We start from the raw sequence: 17,176 nt of genomic DNA on the forward strand, positions 1-17,176 counted from the left end.
GCATCTGGATTGTGAGCAGTTCAAGAAACAGAATGTCCCAGTCCTAGGTTCTATGTGGTGGACTGGTTGGAGGCACAGTGGGACAGACAGAAAAGTTGCAGGAGCCTGAACCCTGTTTAGTAGGAGTTTGCTTGCTCACTCCTGGCCCTTGAGCCTGGCAGAGTGAGGTCTGCTTTATCAGCTGCTGGTTTCCAGTGAGCAGGTTCACATACACCCCAGCCAAGGAGAAGACATGCTCTGGCTCCACTGACTCCATGCCCCAACGTGTTGCTGGATCTGGTGCAGTCAAGACCAGGGTAAGGACTCAATTTTTGGGTGCAAAGGCAAGTCCCAGGGCAGAGCCCAGGTTGGGCTGCAGTGGCGATTGTTGGCAGTTACTCCATGGGTGCATGAGGAGCAGCCCACGTTTCTGACAGCTGCTTAGCCACAGTTTACCCACCCCAGCATACCTACAGAGAAACCACCCTGGCCCTGCCTCCTCCCTGTGGAACTGTGCCAGGCAGGGCTGGAGTGGCAGAAACTGGAGACACTGATCAGCTGTGAGAGACAAAGGGGTCTAGTCTTAAAGTCAGGATAACATATTAATAATCGCTCAGCCTGAATAGCAAATACAGAGCCCAGAGACAAGGACGAAGACATCACAAGGTCCAGGAGAGACACATCACCGTGGTCAGACACAGCAGGCAGGATATGGCGGTAGGCTTTTTTTTTTTCTTTTTTTACTGGGGAGGATAGGGAGGTTACTTGCTTTAGAGGGAATTGAGGTGAGGCTGGCTCGTCAGTTGACAGGGAAACCAGGAAAAAAGCAGACCACTTACAGTCTCTGAGAAACTCAATGTGAAGTAGTTACTATCTAATGACAAAAACAAGGACTATCTGGGGCTAGAGCAAGAAGGTAGGTATTGATATATGAGGCTTTATTATTAAGTGAAAGTTCAGGCAGGCGAGTAGGGTATAGGTGAATCAGACTGGTGGGGCAGGGGATGTACAAAGAGGAAGAATACAGCCATTTTGGGTGTCCTGATTATCCATCATTGTTTCTCACTTAGTTGCACACCATCACTGACTATGCAGGCACGACAGCCTTTTCTGGGGGACGAAAATAAGTGTTTTCTCTCTTGTTCACCTGTAGCAGGCCTGCCCAGTATCAACTTTCAACATTCCCAGTCAGAATCCTGTAGTCTTTTTTTCTTTTCCCTGACCATAATTTACAGATGACTTGAGCACTTCAGGTTGCATGCATTTCAAGAGCAATAAGATAATGTTTTCTTACTTCCAGTTACCAATGGCTGTCAGCTACATTATCCCTACACTTCAGAGATCAGTATCATTAAAGACTTAAATTCTCTGAAGCACTCTCCCCCTATTTCGTCATCGACTCCCCATCTCTTGAATGAGGACGGAGGCCCCCGACACGTGATTTCCCAGCGCTCCTCGCGGTGCGGCTTGGCTTTCCTCCTTGCACTTCCAGTGTGGCGCCATGCCTTGAGGCCTTGGCACTACATTACCCAGAAGAACTTGCGCTAAGGTGAGGTAGCTGCTAAGTCGCTTCAGTCGCGTCCGACGCTGCGCGACTCCATAGACGGCAGCTCACCAGGCTCCCCCGTCCCTGGGATTCTCCAGGCAAGAACACTGGAGTGGGTTGAGCCCTTGAAAATTCAGAAGATGCGCGTTTCCTGGATCCGGCAGTGTGACTTCCGGCGCGTTTATTTCGACGTTGTGTTTGTTGTTGAGACCGTGGGGCTGGTGAAAAGCTCACGAGTGAGGAGTTTGCTGGGCAGTGAGGGGCCTTAGGCGGAAGCGGAGTCTTCGTGCACACTGCACAGGGTCTGTGCTTAGTGTCGCCTGCGGCGAGTTATCGTGCGGAAACCGACCTGGTCGCTCTACTTTGGAAGCTCCGCTCGGCCCACAGGCTCGGATGGCGGCGGCTTCGCTGCCGGTGCCACCTCAGGTAAACGCTCTGCCCTGCCCCCTTTCCCGTCAAAATATGAATGCCCCGTGCGAGAGCGCCTGCTCAGGCCGCTGTATCTCAGGGCCCTCTTCCACGACAGGCGGCCTTCGGGGTGGTGTCCTTATTTCCGAGGACCTGTGTAATGTGTGAGTGAGGCTTTGAGATGCACCTGAAGAAGGAATGTTGGGGAACCTGAGGTCCGTCCAGCTTCTGTGAGGAACAACGTTTGCGGGCAGGCTTCACCTGGAGTGGCAAATGAGAGGTTGTCATTTCCTGCTTGGACCTTCTGGAAGCGGTGAAGAGTTTTGAGCACAGGACGGACGTCATCTGAATTGGGGTTTTTAAAATTAGGCTCCGAAACTGTTTAGTGAAAGAAAAGTCTGTTGGTTTGTGATGATTAATTTGAGGCAGAGGGAATTTCTGGCTTTTCCTTGCTCACAACTCATAAAGAGGTAGTACTAAGGATGGAGTCACGAAGGAGACCTTAGCCAGCCACCGTGCCATTACCAGGGCTCTGGTCCCAGGCAGAAGTCCTGGGAAAGTTTGAGCCCCTGGAACATCACCCAGGTCACCTTCCTCCGTGGTCTGCCCGTTCCCACAGATTCCCAGGTCTGCAGAAGCACTTTTGGTAAATGGAGGTTGTCCCTGTCCCTCAATTATTCTCAAGCCCATGCACGCATTCTTTGTATTTGACAAGGGTCTTAAGGCTCTTCACCTGCCATTCACCCAGACCCTTGGTTTGGGAACCCTGGAGAACCCCATGTTCAGGGTCCTGAATGCAGGCCGGGGTCTGTTGAGGTGGTTCCTATTTTCCATCATCAGTGGAAGGAAGTGTGGAACTGGTCACTTTTAATGTGAGGCTGAACTGGTTTAGGTAAGTGCAGGGTTGTTTGTTTTTTTTTTTTTCTCCTGGTGGGAATAAACAGTAGGGAAGAGCCGGATTTTGGCTTCAAAGGACTACCTGTGTTTTCCGGAGCCAATGGGAAGGTCAGATCAAAGGAGGGAGGTTTTTTTTTAATTCCAGGTTTCAGGAGGCCCCATCTGACTGGGCAGTGGGGGAGATGTGCGAAGAAGTTGGATGGTGGTTTTTTGGGAGTGAGTTCGTTCACTGTTTTATTTCTCCCTATTGTACCAGGGCAGTGTGACCTTTGAGGATGTGGCTGTGTACTTCTCCTGGAATGAATGGTGTCTTCTTGATGAGGTTCAAATACGCCTGTACCTTGATGTCATGCTGGAGAACTTCGCACTTGTGTGCATGCTGGGTAAGGCCTACACACCCACCTCGCTCCTCTGAGCTAGGCTCTGCCTTTTTCTTTTTCCCCTGGGGTAGGTATGTCCTTGTCACATACGGACCATGGGCACTACTTTCTCAAAATGCTGAGTTATGTCTGTGGTTAGTACAGCTAGGAAGAGTGCAACCTCAGCGCCAGAACACCTGTATCCCCAAATTTGCAGCTGAGGATTCAGGGTCAGTAGTCTTTCCGTTTTTTTGTTTTTATAATTTTATTAAAATATTCTGTTCAGTTCTCAACTTTATGTTAATTTTTGCTGCACAGCATAGCTACTAAGTTTTTTTAATACACACACATACACACATATATATATATATATTCGTTATTCATTTCCCTTACGATTTATCACAGGTACTGAATATAATTTCCTGTAGTATGACATCAAGACCTTGTTTATCCATGCTATGTTTACTAGTTTGCGTCTGCCAATCCTATACTCCCAATCCTTCCCTCACTTACCTCCCTCCCACTTGGCAGACACAAGTTTGTTCTCTGTTCCTGAGTCTGTTTCTGTTTTCTGTATGTTTATATGTAGATATGTAGTGTCATATTTCAGATTCCATAAAGAAGTGAAATCAAATGGTATTTGTCTTTCTCTTTCTGACTTACATCATTTGCAAATATTTTCTCCCAGTTTTTAGGTTGTCTTTTTTGGTTGCTTTTATTTTGCTTTTAGAATTTTTTTTTTTTTTTTTTTAATTTTTTGGTTGCATTGGGTCTTTGTTGCTGGGAGGATTTTCTCTAGTTGTGGTGAGCAAGGTTTACAGGTTGGTTCAGTACTTGTGGCCTGAGAGTTCAGTTGCCCTGTGGCATGTGGAATCTCCCGGACCAGGGATCTTACCTGGATCCCCTGCAGGTAGGTTGTTACCCACTGCACTGCCAGGGAATTCTTGATATGGATTCTGTTTATTGATTTTTGAATGTTACATTATCCTTGTGTACCTTGCAATAATCCCAGTTGATCATGGTATGTAATTTTTTTTTTTTACAGTTTTTGATTCAATTTACTGATATTTCATAGCATGTAGATCTTTTAGTTGAGGCATGTGAACTCTTAGATGCAGCATGTGATATCTAGTTCCCTGACCAGGGATGGAATCTGGGCCCCTTGCTTTGAGAGTTAGGAGTCTTAGCCAATGGACCACCAAGGATGTCCCTTCTCTTTCCTTTTTTTCCCCTTTTCTTTCATTTTTGATATTATTAATTTGTGTACTGCCTCATTTTCACAGACTGACTAGAATCCTTTTTATATTATTGGCCATTTTAAATAACAAGGTTTTTTGGAGCTTTGTTGATTTTTCTATATAGTAGTTTCATAAGGTGAAAGCACAGATAATTGATTTTAGGTCTCCTTTTGCAATATGTTCATTCAATGCTATAAATTGCCTTATAAACACTGCTTTCACTTATTTTGAAAAGTGTTGTGTTTATTTGAAAATACTTAAAAAAGTTTTCTTCAGTTCAGTTCAGTCGCTCAGTCATGTCCGACTCTTTGCGACCCCATGAATCGCAGCACACCAGGCCTCTCTGTCCATCACCAACTCCAGGAGTTTACCCAGACTCATGTCCATTGAGTCGGTGATACCATCTCATCCTCTGTCGTCCCCTTCTCCTCCTGCCTTCAGTCTTTCCCAGCATCAGGGTCTATTCAAATGAGTCAACTCTTCACATCAGGTGGCCAAAGTATTGGAGTTTCACCTTCAATATGAGTCCTTCCAATGAACACACAGGACTGATCTCCTTTAGGATGGACTGGTTGGATCTCCTTGCAGTCCAAGGGACTCTCAAGAGTCTTCTCCAACACCACAGTTCAAAAGCATTAATTCTTCAGTGCTCAGCTTTCTTTATAGTCCAACTCTCTCATCCATACATGACTACTGGAAAAACCATAGCCTTGACTAGACGGACCTTTGTTGGCAAAGTAATGTCTCTGCTTTTTAATATGCTGTCTAGGTTGATCATAACTTCCCTTCCAAGAAGTAAGCGTCTTTTAATTTCATGGCTACAGTCACCATCTGCAGTGATTTTGGAAAAATAAAGTCAGCCACTGTTGCCACTGTTTCCCCATCTGTTTGCCATGAAGTGATGGGACCAGGTGCCATGATCTTAGTTATCTGAATGTTGAGCTTTAAGCCAACTTTTTCACTCTCCTCTTTCACTCTCATCAAGAGGCTCTTTAGTTCTTCTTTGCTTTCTGCCATATGGGTGGTGTCATCTGCATATCTGAGATTATAGATATTTCTCCTGGAAATCTTGATTCCAGCTTGTGCTTCTTCCAGCCCAGCATTTCTCATGATGTACTCTGCATATAAGTTAAATAAGCAGGGTGACAATATACAGCCTTGACGTACTCCTTTTCCTGTTTGGAACCAGTCTGTTGTTCCATGTCCAGTTCTAACTAAAAGTTTTCTTAAGATTTCTTTTTGGGGACTTCTTCTTTGACCCATGTTTTATTTGAAATGTATAGTTTAATTCTCAAAATTTTGGGATTTTTTTTTTCAGCTATCTTTGTGTTACATATTTTTTCTTTTTGAAAGTCGCTCAGTCATGTCCAACTCTTTGCAGCCCCATGGACTATACAGTCCATGGAATTCTCCAGGCCAGAATACTGGAGTGGGTAGCCTTTCCCTTTTCCAGTGGATCTTCCCAACTGTGTTACTGATTTTTGTTATAATTCCGCTGCGCTCTGAGAAAAGACATTGTATGATTTCAGTTGTTTCAAATTTGTTAAGGTGTGTTTTCTGACCTAGGATGTGGTCTATCTTGTTAATGTTGTATGTCAGCATGAATAGACTATTGTGCTGATTTTGGATGGAGTATACTAGTAGTCTTTAGGTGTCCTTACATCCAGTTGATTGATGATGGCACTTTTCAGTTGAACAGCATCTTTACAGATTTTCTGTTTGCTGAATCTGGTCATTTCTGGTAGAGCAGTTTTGAATGAAGTCTCCAACTATTATAGTCGTCAGCTATTATATCTGTTTCTACTTGTAGGTCTGTTTTGCCTCACGTTTAAATATTCTGTTGTTAGGCACATAAATGTTAAGGATTATTTTGAAATCTGAAAAATTGACCCCTTTATCATTGTGTAATTCTCTTTATCCCTGATGACTTTGTTTATGTTAAGTCAGCTTTGATATTAATATAGTAACTTTTTTTTTTTTTTTAATCTTTTCCTCTTTTTTTTTTGGCTGTGAGACATGTAGGATCTTAGTTCCATGGCCAGGGATTGAACTTACACTCCCTGCATTGGCAGTGCACTGTCTTAACCACTTGGCTGTGAGAGCCACATCCAGTCCTTGTGTCCTGGGCATAGTGAGACCAGCTGCTTCTTCAGTTTAATCCCAGTTCATGTCCTGAACACGATTCCATGGACTGCCTCTTTCATGTATCAGATGTACAGTTGTAATGATGTTATTCCCTCCAATAAAGTCAAACTGTTTGTTTTCAGGTTCTTGTCATGGAGTCCAGCATGCAGAGACATGTTCTGAACAGAATGTATTTGCAGAGGGAGCATCACAGATTAGGACTCTCAGGGCAGAATTGTCTCCTGAGAATACCCAGCCCTGTAAGATATGTGTCCCAGTCTTGAGAGACATTTTACATTTAGCTGAAGAGCAAGGAACAAATAGGGAGCAGAAAGAATACACGTGTGGGACGTGTGGGAAACAATTCTATTTTACTGCCAATGTTCAGCAGCACACTGGAGTGAAATTCTGCCAGTGTCATATGGAAAGATCTGCATATTTGAAAAGCTGTACGATCCATGCAGCAAGGAATCTGTCTACCAACATGGAGATTGGGAATGACTTCCTGGCCAACATGGGAGTTCAGAAACCAGCCACTAATACCAGGATGCCACGAAACAACAGTAAGGAGTATGATGCTGTTTTTCACAGTGGAAAAAGTCATCAGAGCTGGGAAGAAGACAAGATAGTCTCCAACCCCACAGACATACTTGTTCAGGATGAAGAAGCCCTCACTGGTGAAGGATATTGTGAGTTCAGCAAATGTAGGGAAGCCTGCATCCAAAGAAATAGCCTTATTCAGCACGAGGAAGTTCGTGCCAGAGAAAGGTCTTATGAATGCAGCCATTCTGGAAAATTTTTTGCCCACAAATCTGGCTTCCTTGCAGGTCAGAGATTTAACTCTGGAGGAACACTATATGCCTGTCCTGAATGTGGAAAGTCATTTAGCCAAAGGAGGTACCTCAGAATCCATAGAAAAATCCACACTGGAGAAAAGCCTTATAAATGCAAGGAATGTGGTAAATCTTTCATCCAAAAGGGGCGGTTAATTGACCATCAGAGAGTTCACACTGGCGAACGGCCCTATGAGTGCAGTGAGTGTGGGAAGTCTTTTGTTGCTCTGCGTGGCCTCCAGTATCATCAGAGAGTTCACAGTGGCGAGAGGCCCTATGGGTGCAGTGAATGTGGGAAGTCTTTTATCGCTAAATCTGACCTCCATTATCATCAGCGAGTTCATTCCGGAGAAAGGCCTTATGAGTGCAGTGAATGTGGGAAATGTTACATTGATAAGAGAGGTCTTCAGTATCATCAGAGAGTTCACAGTGGAGAAAGGCCCTATGAGTGCAGTGAATGTGGGAAATGTTTTATTTTTTCAAGTGGTCTCCGGTACCATCAGAGAGTTCACAGCGGAGAAAGGCCCTATCAGTGCAGTGAATGTGGGAAATCTTTTATTGTTAAGAGAGGCCTCCAGAATCATCAGAGCGTTCACAGTGGAGAAAGACCTTATGAGTGCATTGAATGTGGAAAATGTTTTATTGATAGGTCACGTCTTCATCGGCATCAGAGGGTTCACAGTGGAGAAAAGCCTTATGAGTGCAGAGAATGTGGGAAATGTTTTACTGATAGGTCAGGCCTTCATCGTCATCAGAGAGTTCACACTTCTGAAAGGGCTTAAATGTTGGTAATCCTTTAGCCAGAGACAGCTTCCACATATCCCTAGGAAAATCCACACTGGAAAAAAGTCTTTCGAGTGCAATGAATATAATAAATCTTTTTTCCAAAACTGGAACATAATTGTACATCACAGAGTTCACGGTGGAAAAAGGCCTTACGCCTGCACCGAATGTTGAAAATCCTTTAGCTGAAGGAAGTACCTCAGTACCCATAGCAAAATCCATAGTGGAGAAAAGCCTTATCAGTACAAGAAATATGATAAATCTTTTACCTGTAAGTACTGTTTCATTGGACATCAGAGAATTCATACTTTGCTGCTGCTGCTGCTGCTAAGTCGCTTCAGTCGTGTCCGACTCTGTGCCACCCCATAGACAGCGGCTCACCAGGCTCCTCCGTCCCTGGGATTCTCCAGGCAAGAATACTGGAGTGGGTTGCCATTTCCTTCTCCAATGCATGAAAGTGAAAAGTGAAAGTGAAGTCGCTCAGGTGTGCCCGACTCTTAGCGACCCCATGGACTGCAGCCTACCAGGCTTCTCCATCCATGGGGTTTTCCAGGCAAGAGTACTGGAGTGGGGTGCCATTGCCTTCTCCATTCATACTTTAGAAAGGCCTTATTAGTGTAATGTATGTGGTAAGTCTTATATATTCTGTCTGGCTTCCATTATTAGGGCAGTCACAGAAGAGAAACACTGTATATGTGCAGTGAATATAGGACATCCTTTAACCAAGCCCACCAACTGAGTTCCTTTAGGAAAATCCACACTAGAGAAAACCCTTCGGAGTGCAAGGAATGTGGTCAATCATTTTCCTGAAAGTGCCACTTGATTAGCCATCAAGTAGCTCACACTAGAGAAAGGGCTTTATGGGTATCACAATACGGCTGGCAGTGAAATTGAGGGATTTGAGGTAGTAAGAAGGTGGGACGTACCTAGGCCGCAAACGAACACTTTCTAGAGGAAACTGAAGCACAGAGATGCTGTATCATGTTTGTGATCTCTTTGCAATGGATACAGATCTGGGATTTAATTCCAGGTTACCTGTTTCAAGATTTAGGGAGTCTGGTCATTTTACCCCCTCCTGCTCCCTCCAGGTTTGGATACTGAGATAACACCTTGTCCGTCCTAACATTTCTGCACCCCTCATCCCCTGCCTGATGAGCCCTGCTTATACCCTAGCCTCACGCTGATTATCTTTTTTCTGAAAACCAACATTGATGACTTTCCTGTAGATTGTTCCATTTAGCTACTCAACCAAACCAGTGCTGTGATTCAGTTTTTATTATTGCTATTTGAGAAAGAAGGGGCGTCCATCTCAGAGAGGTAGAGGGCTTTTCATAAGGGCTCTCTCTTTCGTGAGAGTGGTTCCTCTTCACTGCACATATACGCTGGCGGCTTTGCTGCTGCTCAGAGCAGGGACTCTCCTGTGTTCCGACCACACCTGATGCCTGCATCACCACCAAGGGTTCCAGCTTCATTTCCACCTATGTGCAGTTCTGCAAACACTCTCCCCTTGGGAAGTTCTTCACAGGACAGCAGCACTAAGCCAGAGGCTCCAGCCTCGCTCGCTGGGTCACTGCATTTTACACTGGCGTCACCACTTCAGGCTGTGCCTGTTGTCCCATTATGCAGTTGACCCACTCATGTTCTAGGCAGTGTGAGGAACACTGAAGAACTAAGTATCCTCTGTGGTCCTCACATAGCCTGGTCTCCAACGTTCTTCCTCTCAACCTCTGCGTGTCCTGCCACTGCTCCTCCTACCCCCACTCACTTTGAAAAATGCAAGTTGCCCAGTAATGATTGTTAATCAGTAAGAACTTGCCCCCCTCCCCCATCATTAGGAAGCAGAGTTGACGAACATTCCTAGAAAATATTTTTGTTTAGCAACTTTCTTTACAGTATGTTGGTTTCTTTCATACAGTGACATGAATCAGCCATAAGTATACATATGTATCCTTCCTCTTGACCACTCCCCCACTCCATCCCACCTCTCTAGGTTGTCAGAGAGCACTGAGTTGAGCTCCCTGTGTTGCACAGCAACTTCTCACTAGCTATTTTAGACGTGGTAGTTGTATATTTCAATGATACTCTGAATTCCTCTCACCCTCTCCTTCACCTGCTGTGTCCATAAATCTCTTCTCTGTGTCTATTTCTGTTCTCTCCCTGCAAATAAGTTAATCAGTACCGTGTTTCTAGATTCCATATGTGTGCATAAGTAAACTATAATTTGTTGTCCTTTTTTGACTTTGTATAATGGGCTTTTAAGTTCATCCACCTCACTAGAACTGACACATTGATTACTTTTTATGGCTGCCTAATACTCTATACCACAACTTCTTTATCCATTCATCTGACAGTGGGTATCTTGGTTCCTTCCATGTCCTAGCTATTTTAATTTTGCTGCAGTGAACATTGGAACACATATGTTTTTGAATTACGGTTTTCTCAGGGTATATGGTGAGAGTGGAAATTGATATAAACATTATGGAGAACAGTATGTAGATTTCTTAAAAACTAGGAATAAAGCTACCATATGACCCAAAATTTGAACCTATGTTAAAATCTAAGACTGGATACATGCTGATACCTCCAATGATGACCATTAACAGCAGTGTGAAATCATGATTTTAATTGCATTTGTCAGAATTCTTGAGGTTGAGTGTTGTTTCTTAATATCTCTTTACCTATGTGTCTTGTTTGGTTCTTATCACTTGTCTTCTTTTATTTCCCCATTTTCTCTTTTTTTGATAAATACGAGAGCAGGTAAACAAGAAAGACATCTGTGAGAGTTCACCCATTAGCCAGTAATGTCAATGATGTCTGCACAGAATTTGGAATACTGAAAGAATATGTTCTCAGGTTTTCCTCAATTTCTTTAGTATGCATGATGTAATGACCAGATATATTATACACATTTAAGATAAATCTGAATTTATAACATATGCTACTTCTGTCTTAAGTGCAGACATTAAGTTACAAAGTACGTTAAGGCCTATTTTATAATGTTTGCTGATTTCTGTGGGTGTAAATACTCCCATAAACAGTGTCAGATTGCCAGCATAATGTCACTTAACCTGGAGTTGGGGACCTTTGCCAGTAGCCCACCATTGTGTGACTCCCCCTTTACAAGTTCAGTATTTCTACATATAATTTTAAGAATTTTACATTACTTGAATGCTTATAAAATGATAGGTTTTGGATATTTGTTTTAAACATTTCATGGATGTATAGTTGACTTAAAATAAATTTTACTTATTTAAAATGTGCGTTTTGATACTTATGTACACCCCTTGAAGCAGTGTCCTCGTACCATTTTTAATTCATCCTCAGCATTAAAATTACTGATGCAAGAGCATATTCTACTTTTTAAAATATATAATTGTATTTACCTACTTATTTTTGACTGTGCTAGATATTTATTCCTGTGCAGTCTTTTCTCTAGTTGCGGAGAGTGGTGGTTTCTCTTGTTGCACACTATGGGCTCCAGGTCATGGGATTTGGTCATTGTTCCCAGGCTCTAGAGCGCAGGCTCACTAGTAGTGGTGCATGGGCTTAGTTGCTCTGGGGGTATGTGGGATCTTTCTAGACCAGGGATCAATCGAATCTGCGTCTCTTGCATTGGCAGGTGGGTTCTTTACCACTGAGCCTTGAGTGCAGCCCACCACTTTTGTGAGACTATTTTCAAATGCTTATATAAATGGAATGACTATTGGGTCCTTCCCCAATGTTATATCATCTATCTTACCATGCACATTTTTTTGTGTTTTTGTAGCATCATGTACTTCTGTGTTTTTCAAATTTATAATCCCAGGTATGTCATTGAATACATAACTTCTTAGAATGCATTTGTAAACTAAGAGAGCCCTTATGTAACACCAGTAACATTATTGCACATGAAAATATTCTAAATATTGCTGCATGTTAGCCCAACAGGGGACACAGTGTGACAGAGTTTGAATGCTGACCACCCTTCATTGTGGCCTGGATCTACAAACTCATGTACCACAGCACAAAGGGAAATGAGAAATAAGACCTTATTGGGAAAATACAGTGGGAATTGCAGACCCAGGGCCAGAGAAACACACAAACACTCCAGAGAGATGTTGGGACAGGCATGTGAGATGGATGCCCAAAGTTCTGGGCTTGTTACAATATGGATGAAAGATTGAGTTCAATGTTAAAGTAAAGACAGTTGAGAATTTATGGCCAAGAAGAAATGTTAGGGGACAGTGGATGGAAAAACACTGGCATGAAACACCATAAGGGCTGTTCTTTGCAAGCCAACTTGAGACTCTTGCCATAGAAATCAAATAGTAAGCATAGGAAATAGGTGTTTGATTAGATATCAATATGGGAGTTATACTTGCTAAGTTGTCTTTATCTCTTGTTAGGCTTCATCAAGCCTGTTAAATATCAACTTTCTGCATTCCCATTCAGGGTATTGTAGACTTTTTTCTTAAATGACTTCAACACTTCAAGCTGCATGCATTTCAAGAGCAATAGGATAATGTATGTTTACTTCCAGTTACCAACGGATGTAAAATAGGGTTGGCTTCAAGAAGTCTGAGATTAAGTCTATAATACTTCAGTGATCAGTAGCATTAAAGACTTAAAATGCTCTGAAGCACCCTATTTCCGTTCCCTCATGGGGCCCCCATCCTCTTTAGAATTGTGGAACCACTCTCCTCCACCTCAGGTGATTTCTCTGCGATCCTCTTGGTGCCAGGGGGGTGGGGGGGTGGGGGCTTTTTTTCTTGGGGCTTCCAGAGTGGGGCGCAATTGCTCAAGGCGTTGGCACTACATTACCCAGAAGATTTTGCGCTGAGGCCTTCAGCCAATGAAAGTCCAAAGGCGATGCATTTCCTAGAGGCGGAACATCCGGTAGTGGGACTTCCGGTGTTTCGGTGGCTGACATTTTGGTCGCTACTGAGACTGTGGAGCTAGGCAGAAACTCCGGAGTGTGTTGTTGGAGAGGGAGATGAGGGGCTGAGGCGTAGTTGGAAGCTTTGTTCGTACTACGCAGGGTTGCAGACGTCGCCGTAGGCCGAGAATAACCGTGCCGAGTCCGACTCGGTTGTTCGAGTGTTGTCGCTCCGCCCACAGGCTACGATGGCGGCGGCTGCGCTGTCGGCCCCACATCAGGTAAACGCTTCGTGCTCCGGGTTCTCCCTTGCCCATTTCCTTACTGAAATACTGATGCCAGAGTTAGAAGCCTGCTCAGGTCGCTTTGTCTCAGGCCCCTGGTTCAGAACATGCAGGCCTTCCGAGGTGGTGTCTTTATTTCTGAAGACAAGTGTAATGTGTGGGTGAGGCTTGGATGCAGCTGAAGCAGGATCGTTGGGGGAATCTATAGTCCATCCTGTTTCTGTGAGGAGCTAAGTTTGAGGCCAGGCTGCAGCTCGAGTACTAGATGAGAAGTTGTACTGTACCTTTTTTCTTAGGGCCTTGGGAGCTTGAGCAAAGGAAGGACACGATCTAATCGAGCTTTTAAAAGTTCTCCAAAGACTGTTCAGTGGAAGAAAAGTCTGTAGGGGGTGATGAGTACTTTGAGCAGAGGGAAGTTGTGGCTTTTTCACGGTAGCATCTGGTAAAGGGTAGCACTGACGATGGAGTCACGGAGGAGAGGTTAGCCAGTCAGCTGAGGCTCCCTGGCCCTGGTACCAGGCAGTGGCCCTGGCATGTCCTGAGTCCCTGGAGCACCGCCCTGGTCACTCTCCTCCGTGGCCTTCGTGTTCCCGCAGATTCCCAGGGCTGCAGAAGCACTTTTAGTAAATGGAAGTTGTTCTAGTCCCTCACTTGTTATCACTCCCAGGCGCTAATTCTCTGTATTTGAGTAAGGTCTTGGGGGCTCTTTACCTGCCATCCTACCAGTTTTTTGGTTTGGGGACCTTGGGAACCCCATGCCTGGGTTATTGAGTGCAGGCCTGTTCTATGGAGGAAGTATGGCACATTACTCCTGGAACCCGTGTCAGTCCATGGAAGTGCTTTGAGGTGAAGCTGAGCTGGTTTAGGTAAGTGCAGGTCTCCTTATTTTCTGGTGGGAATAAGCAGCAGGGAAGAGCAGGATTTCAGCTTCAGATGACTGCCTGTGTATTCTGGGGGCAATGGAAAGTTCAGATCAGAGGAGGGAGATTTGCTTCCCGTTGTTTCTAGGGGGTTACATCTTACTGGGCTGGGAGATATGTGGCAAAATAGATGGTGGCTTTTCAGGAGTGAGACTGTTCATGGTTTTATTTGTTCGTGTTATACCAGGGCAGTGTGACCTTTGAGGATGTGGCCATGTACTTCTCCTGGGAGGAATGGTGTCTTCTTGATGAGGCTCAGATACAGCTGTACCTGGATGTCATGCTGGAGAACTTTGCGCTTGTATGCATGCTGGGTAAGGCCTGCACACCCACCTCTATCCTCTGAGCCAGGCTCTCTTTCTCCTTTCCCCCAAGAACAGTTCTTTACTCCTCACATCACCGCTTTCTGCAAGTGCTGAGTTATGTGCTGTGGTTAGTGTGTCTATGGAGAGTGCATCCCTACTCCTTAGTGCCAAACACCTGTAGTCCCAAATTACAGCTGAGGATTCAGGGTCAGTGGTCTTTTTGTTTTGTATTTAATTTTATTGAATTATTGTTGATTTACAATTTTGATTCCTGTTGTACATTAGATTCTGCTAGTTATCCATTTTAAATACAGCAGTACATGTCAGTCACAAACTCTCTAACTATCCGTGCCCTTCTCCTTTCCCTTCTGGCAACAGCAAGTTCATTGTCTATATCCTTGAGTCTGGTTCTGTTTCCTAAATAAGTGTGTATGTATCAGTTTTTTGTTTTTTTTTAAATTTCATTTAAGCGATATTATATTTATCTTTCTTGCCTGAGGTCCTTTCTCAGTGACCTGGTTTAAAGAAGCCCTTCCCCAACACATACACACATTAGGCACTCTCTGGGATGTTATCCTGTTCCTAAAAGCACCTTTGAGGTGTCCTGGTTTGTTTGCTTACATGTTTATGATCTACCAAGAGTGCTTTTATACCTGCTTCACAGCTGTGTTCACAGCCTGGGAAAGAGTGCCTACTGTATAGAAGGTGCTCAATGTAATCCGGCACATTAACTGGTTGAATCGCTTTTCCAGTAAAGAGAAATATGATGTTTCTTCCCACAGAATACTTTGTTTTGGTTGGTTTGAATCTATTCTAGTTTTCCTAAGTTTTTATTTTGTAATGGGTTATAGCCGATTAACAATGTTTGATAGTTTCAGGTGAACAGGGAAAGGACTGGGCCATCCACGTACAGGTATCTGTTATCCCCCAAACTTCCCTCCCATCCGGGCTGCCTCATAACATTGAGCAGAGTTCCATGTGCTGTATAGTAGGCCCTTGTTGGTTATTCATTTTAAATACAGGAGTGTGCACATGTCCACCCCAAATGCCCTAACTGTCCCTTCTTCTAGTCCTTCCTCCTGGCAGCCATTCTCTGACTCTCTTTCTGTTTTGCAACTTCATTTGTATCGTTTCTTTTTAGATTCTCCATATAAGGTGTGTCATAACTATTTCTCCTTCTCTTTCTGACTTAACTTCTCTCAGTATTGACAATCTCTAGGTCCGTCCATGTTGTTGCAAATGGCATTATTTCATTTGTTTTAGTGGCTGAGAACTATTCCATGGTACATAAGCACCACATCTTCTTCATCTATTCATCTGTCGACAGACATTTAGGTTGCTTCCATTTCTTGGCTATTGTAAACATTACTGCAAGGAATATTGGGGTGCATGTATCCCAAACTATGTTTTTCTCTGTAGACATGCCCAGGAATGGGATGGGTGGATCATAAGGTAACTCTTATTTCTCTTGTTTTAAGAGCCTCTGTAGTGTTTTCCATAGTGGCTGTACCAATTTACGTTCTCATCCACAGTGTAAGAGGTTTCCTTTTTCTCTGCATCCTCTCCCAAATTTGTTATTTGTAGACTTTAAAAAAATTAGTTAATTCATTTACTTATTTTAATTTTGGCCACCCTGGGTCTTCGTTGCTTTGCTGGGTCTTTTCTCTAGTTGTGGAGAGAGGGGTCTCCTCTCTAATTGAGGTGTCTTCTCTTGCGGTGTCTTCTCTTGTTGCGGACCATGGGCTGTAGCCCCGCAGGCTTCAGTAGTTGTGGCTTGTGGGCTCTAGAGCACAGAGCTAGTAGTTGTGGTGCGCAGGCCTAGTTGCTCCGTGGCACATGGGATTTTCCTGGATCATGGATTGAACCAGTATCCCTTGTATTGCAAGGTGGATTCTTAACCACTGGACCATAAGGAAAAACCATATTTGTGGACATTTACTGATGGCCGTTCTGTCCGGTATGATGTGGTACCTCATTGTATAATAGTTTTGGTTTGCATTTCTTTGATGATTAGTGATGATGGGTACCTTTTCATGTGCCTATTGGCCATCTGAATTTTTTTTTCTTTGGAGAAATGTCTAAAAAACCCAACCCAGAAGAAAGGTCTTTTGGGTGTTTTTTTTTGTTGTTGTTATCAATTGTACTCCTCTTTATATATTTTGGAAATTAAGCCCTTGTTAGTCACATTATTTGCAGTAGTTAGTCTTTTTGTTTTGTTTATGGTTTACTTTGCTGTGCAAAAGCTTTTGTTTGATTTTGTTGTTGATCACTCAGTTCAGTTCAGTTCAGTCGCTCGGTTGTGTCCGACTCTTTGCGACCCCATGAATCGCAGCACGCCAGGCCTCCCTGTCCATCACCAACTCCCGGAGTTCACTCAGACTCACGTCCATCGAGTCAGTGATGCCATCCAGCCATCTCATCCTCTGTCGTCCCCTTCTCCTCCTGCCCCCAATCCCTCCCAGCATCAGAGTCTTTTCCAATGAGTCAACTCTTCGCATGAGGTGACTGGAGTTTCAGCTTTAGCATCATTCCTTCCAAAGAAATCCCAGGGCTGATCTCCTTCAGAATGGACTGGTTGGATCTCCTTGCAGTCCAAGGGACTCTCAAGAGTCTTCTCCAACAGCACAGTTCAGAAGCATCAATTC

The 17,176-nt window shown here is 43.9% G+C and overlaps 2 protein-coding genes across 5 annotated transcripts in view; both read left to right on the forward strand.

Annotated features, from left to right (window-relative positions):
- The first annotated feature begins 1,524 nt into the window (after positions 1–1,524).
- LOC105001412 (zinc finger protein 211-like) lies at positions 1,525–11,506 on the forward strand. The gene is made up of 3 exons (XM_010857666.1): positions 1,525–1,951; positions 3,087–3,213; positions 6,695–11,506. Exons 1-3 carry the CDS (start codon positions 1,919–1,921, stop codon positions 8,164–8,166), a joined length of 1,632 nt encoding a protein of 543 aa, XP_010855968.1. The 5' UTR covers positions 1,525–1,918; the 3' UTR covers positions 8,167–11,506.
- Positions 11,507–12,947: 1,441 nt separating this feature from the next.
- The window catches only part of LOC105001411 (zinc finger protein OZF-like), a 41,367-nt gene continuing 37,138 nt past the window's right edge, over positions 12,948–17,176 (forward strand). Inside the window, exons 1-2 of one of the 4 annotated variants that reach the window (XM_010857661.1) lie at positions 12,948–13,303; positions 14,414–14,540. In XM_010857661.1, the coding sequence (XP_010855963.1) occupies positions 13,271–13,303; positions 14,414–14,540 (160 nt within the window). In that variant the 5' untranslated portion in view covers positions 12,948–13,270. The remainder of the gene's footprint in view (positions 13,304–14,413; positions 14,541–17,176) is intronic. The other 3 variants (XM_010857662.1, XM_010857665.1, XM_010857663.1) reach the window with 3 other exon arrangements.

The sequence above is a fragment of the Bison bison genome, unplaced genomic scaffold (genome assembly GCF_000754665.1).
Source record: "Bison bison bison isolate TAMUID 2011002044 unplaced genomic scaffold, Bison_UMD1.0 scf7180017864383, whole genome shotgun sequence".
Lineage (NCBI taxonomy): Eukaryota > Metazoa > Chordata > Mammalia > Artiodactyla > Bovidae > Bison > Bison bison.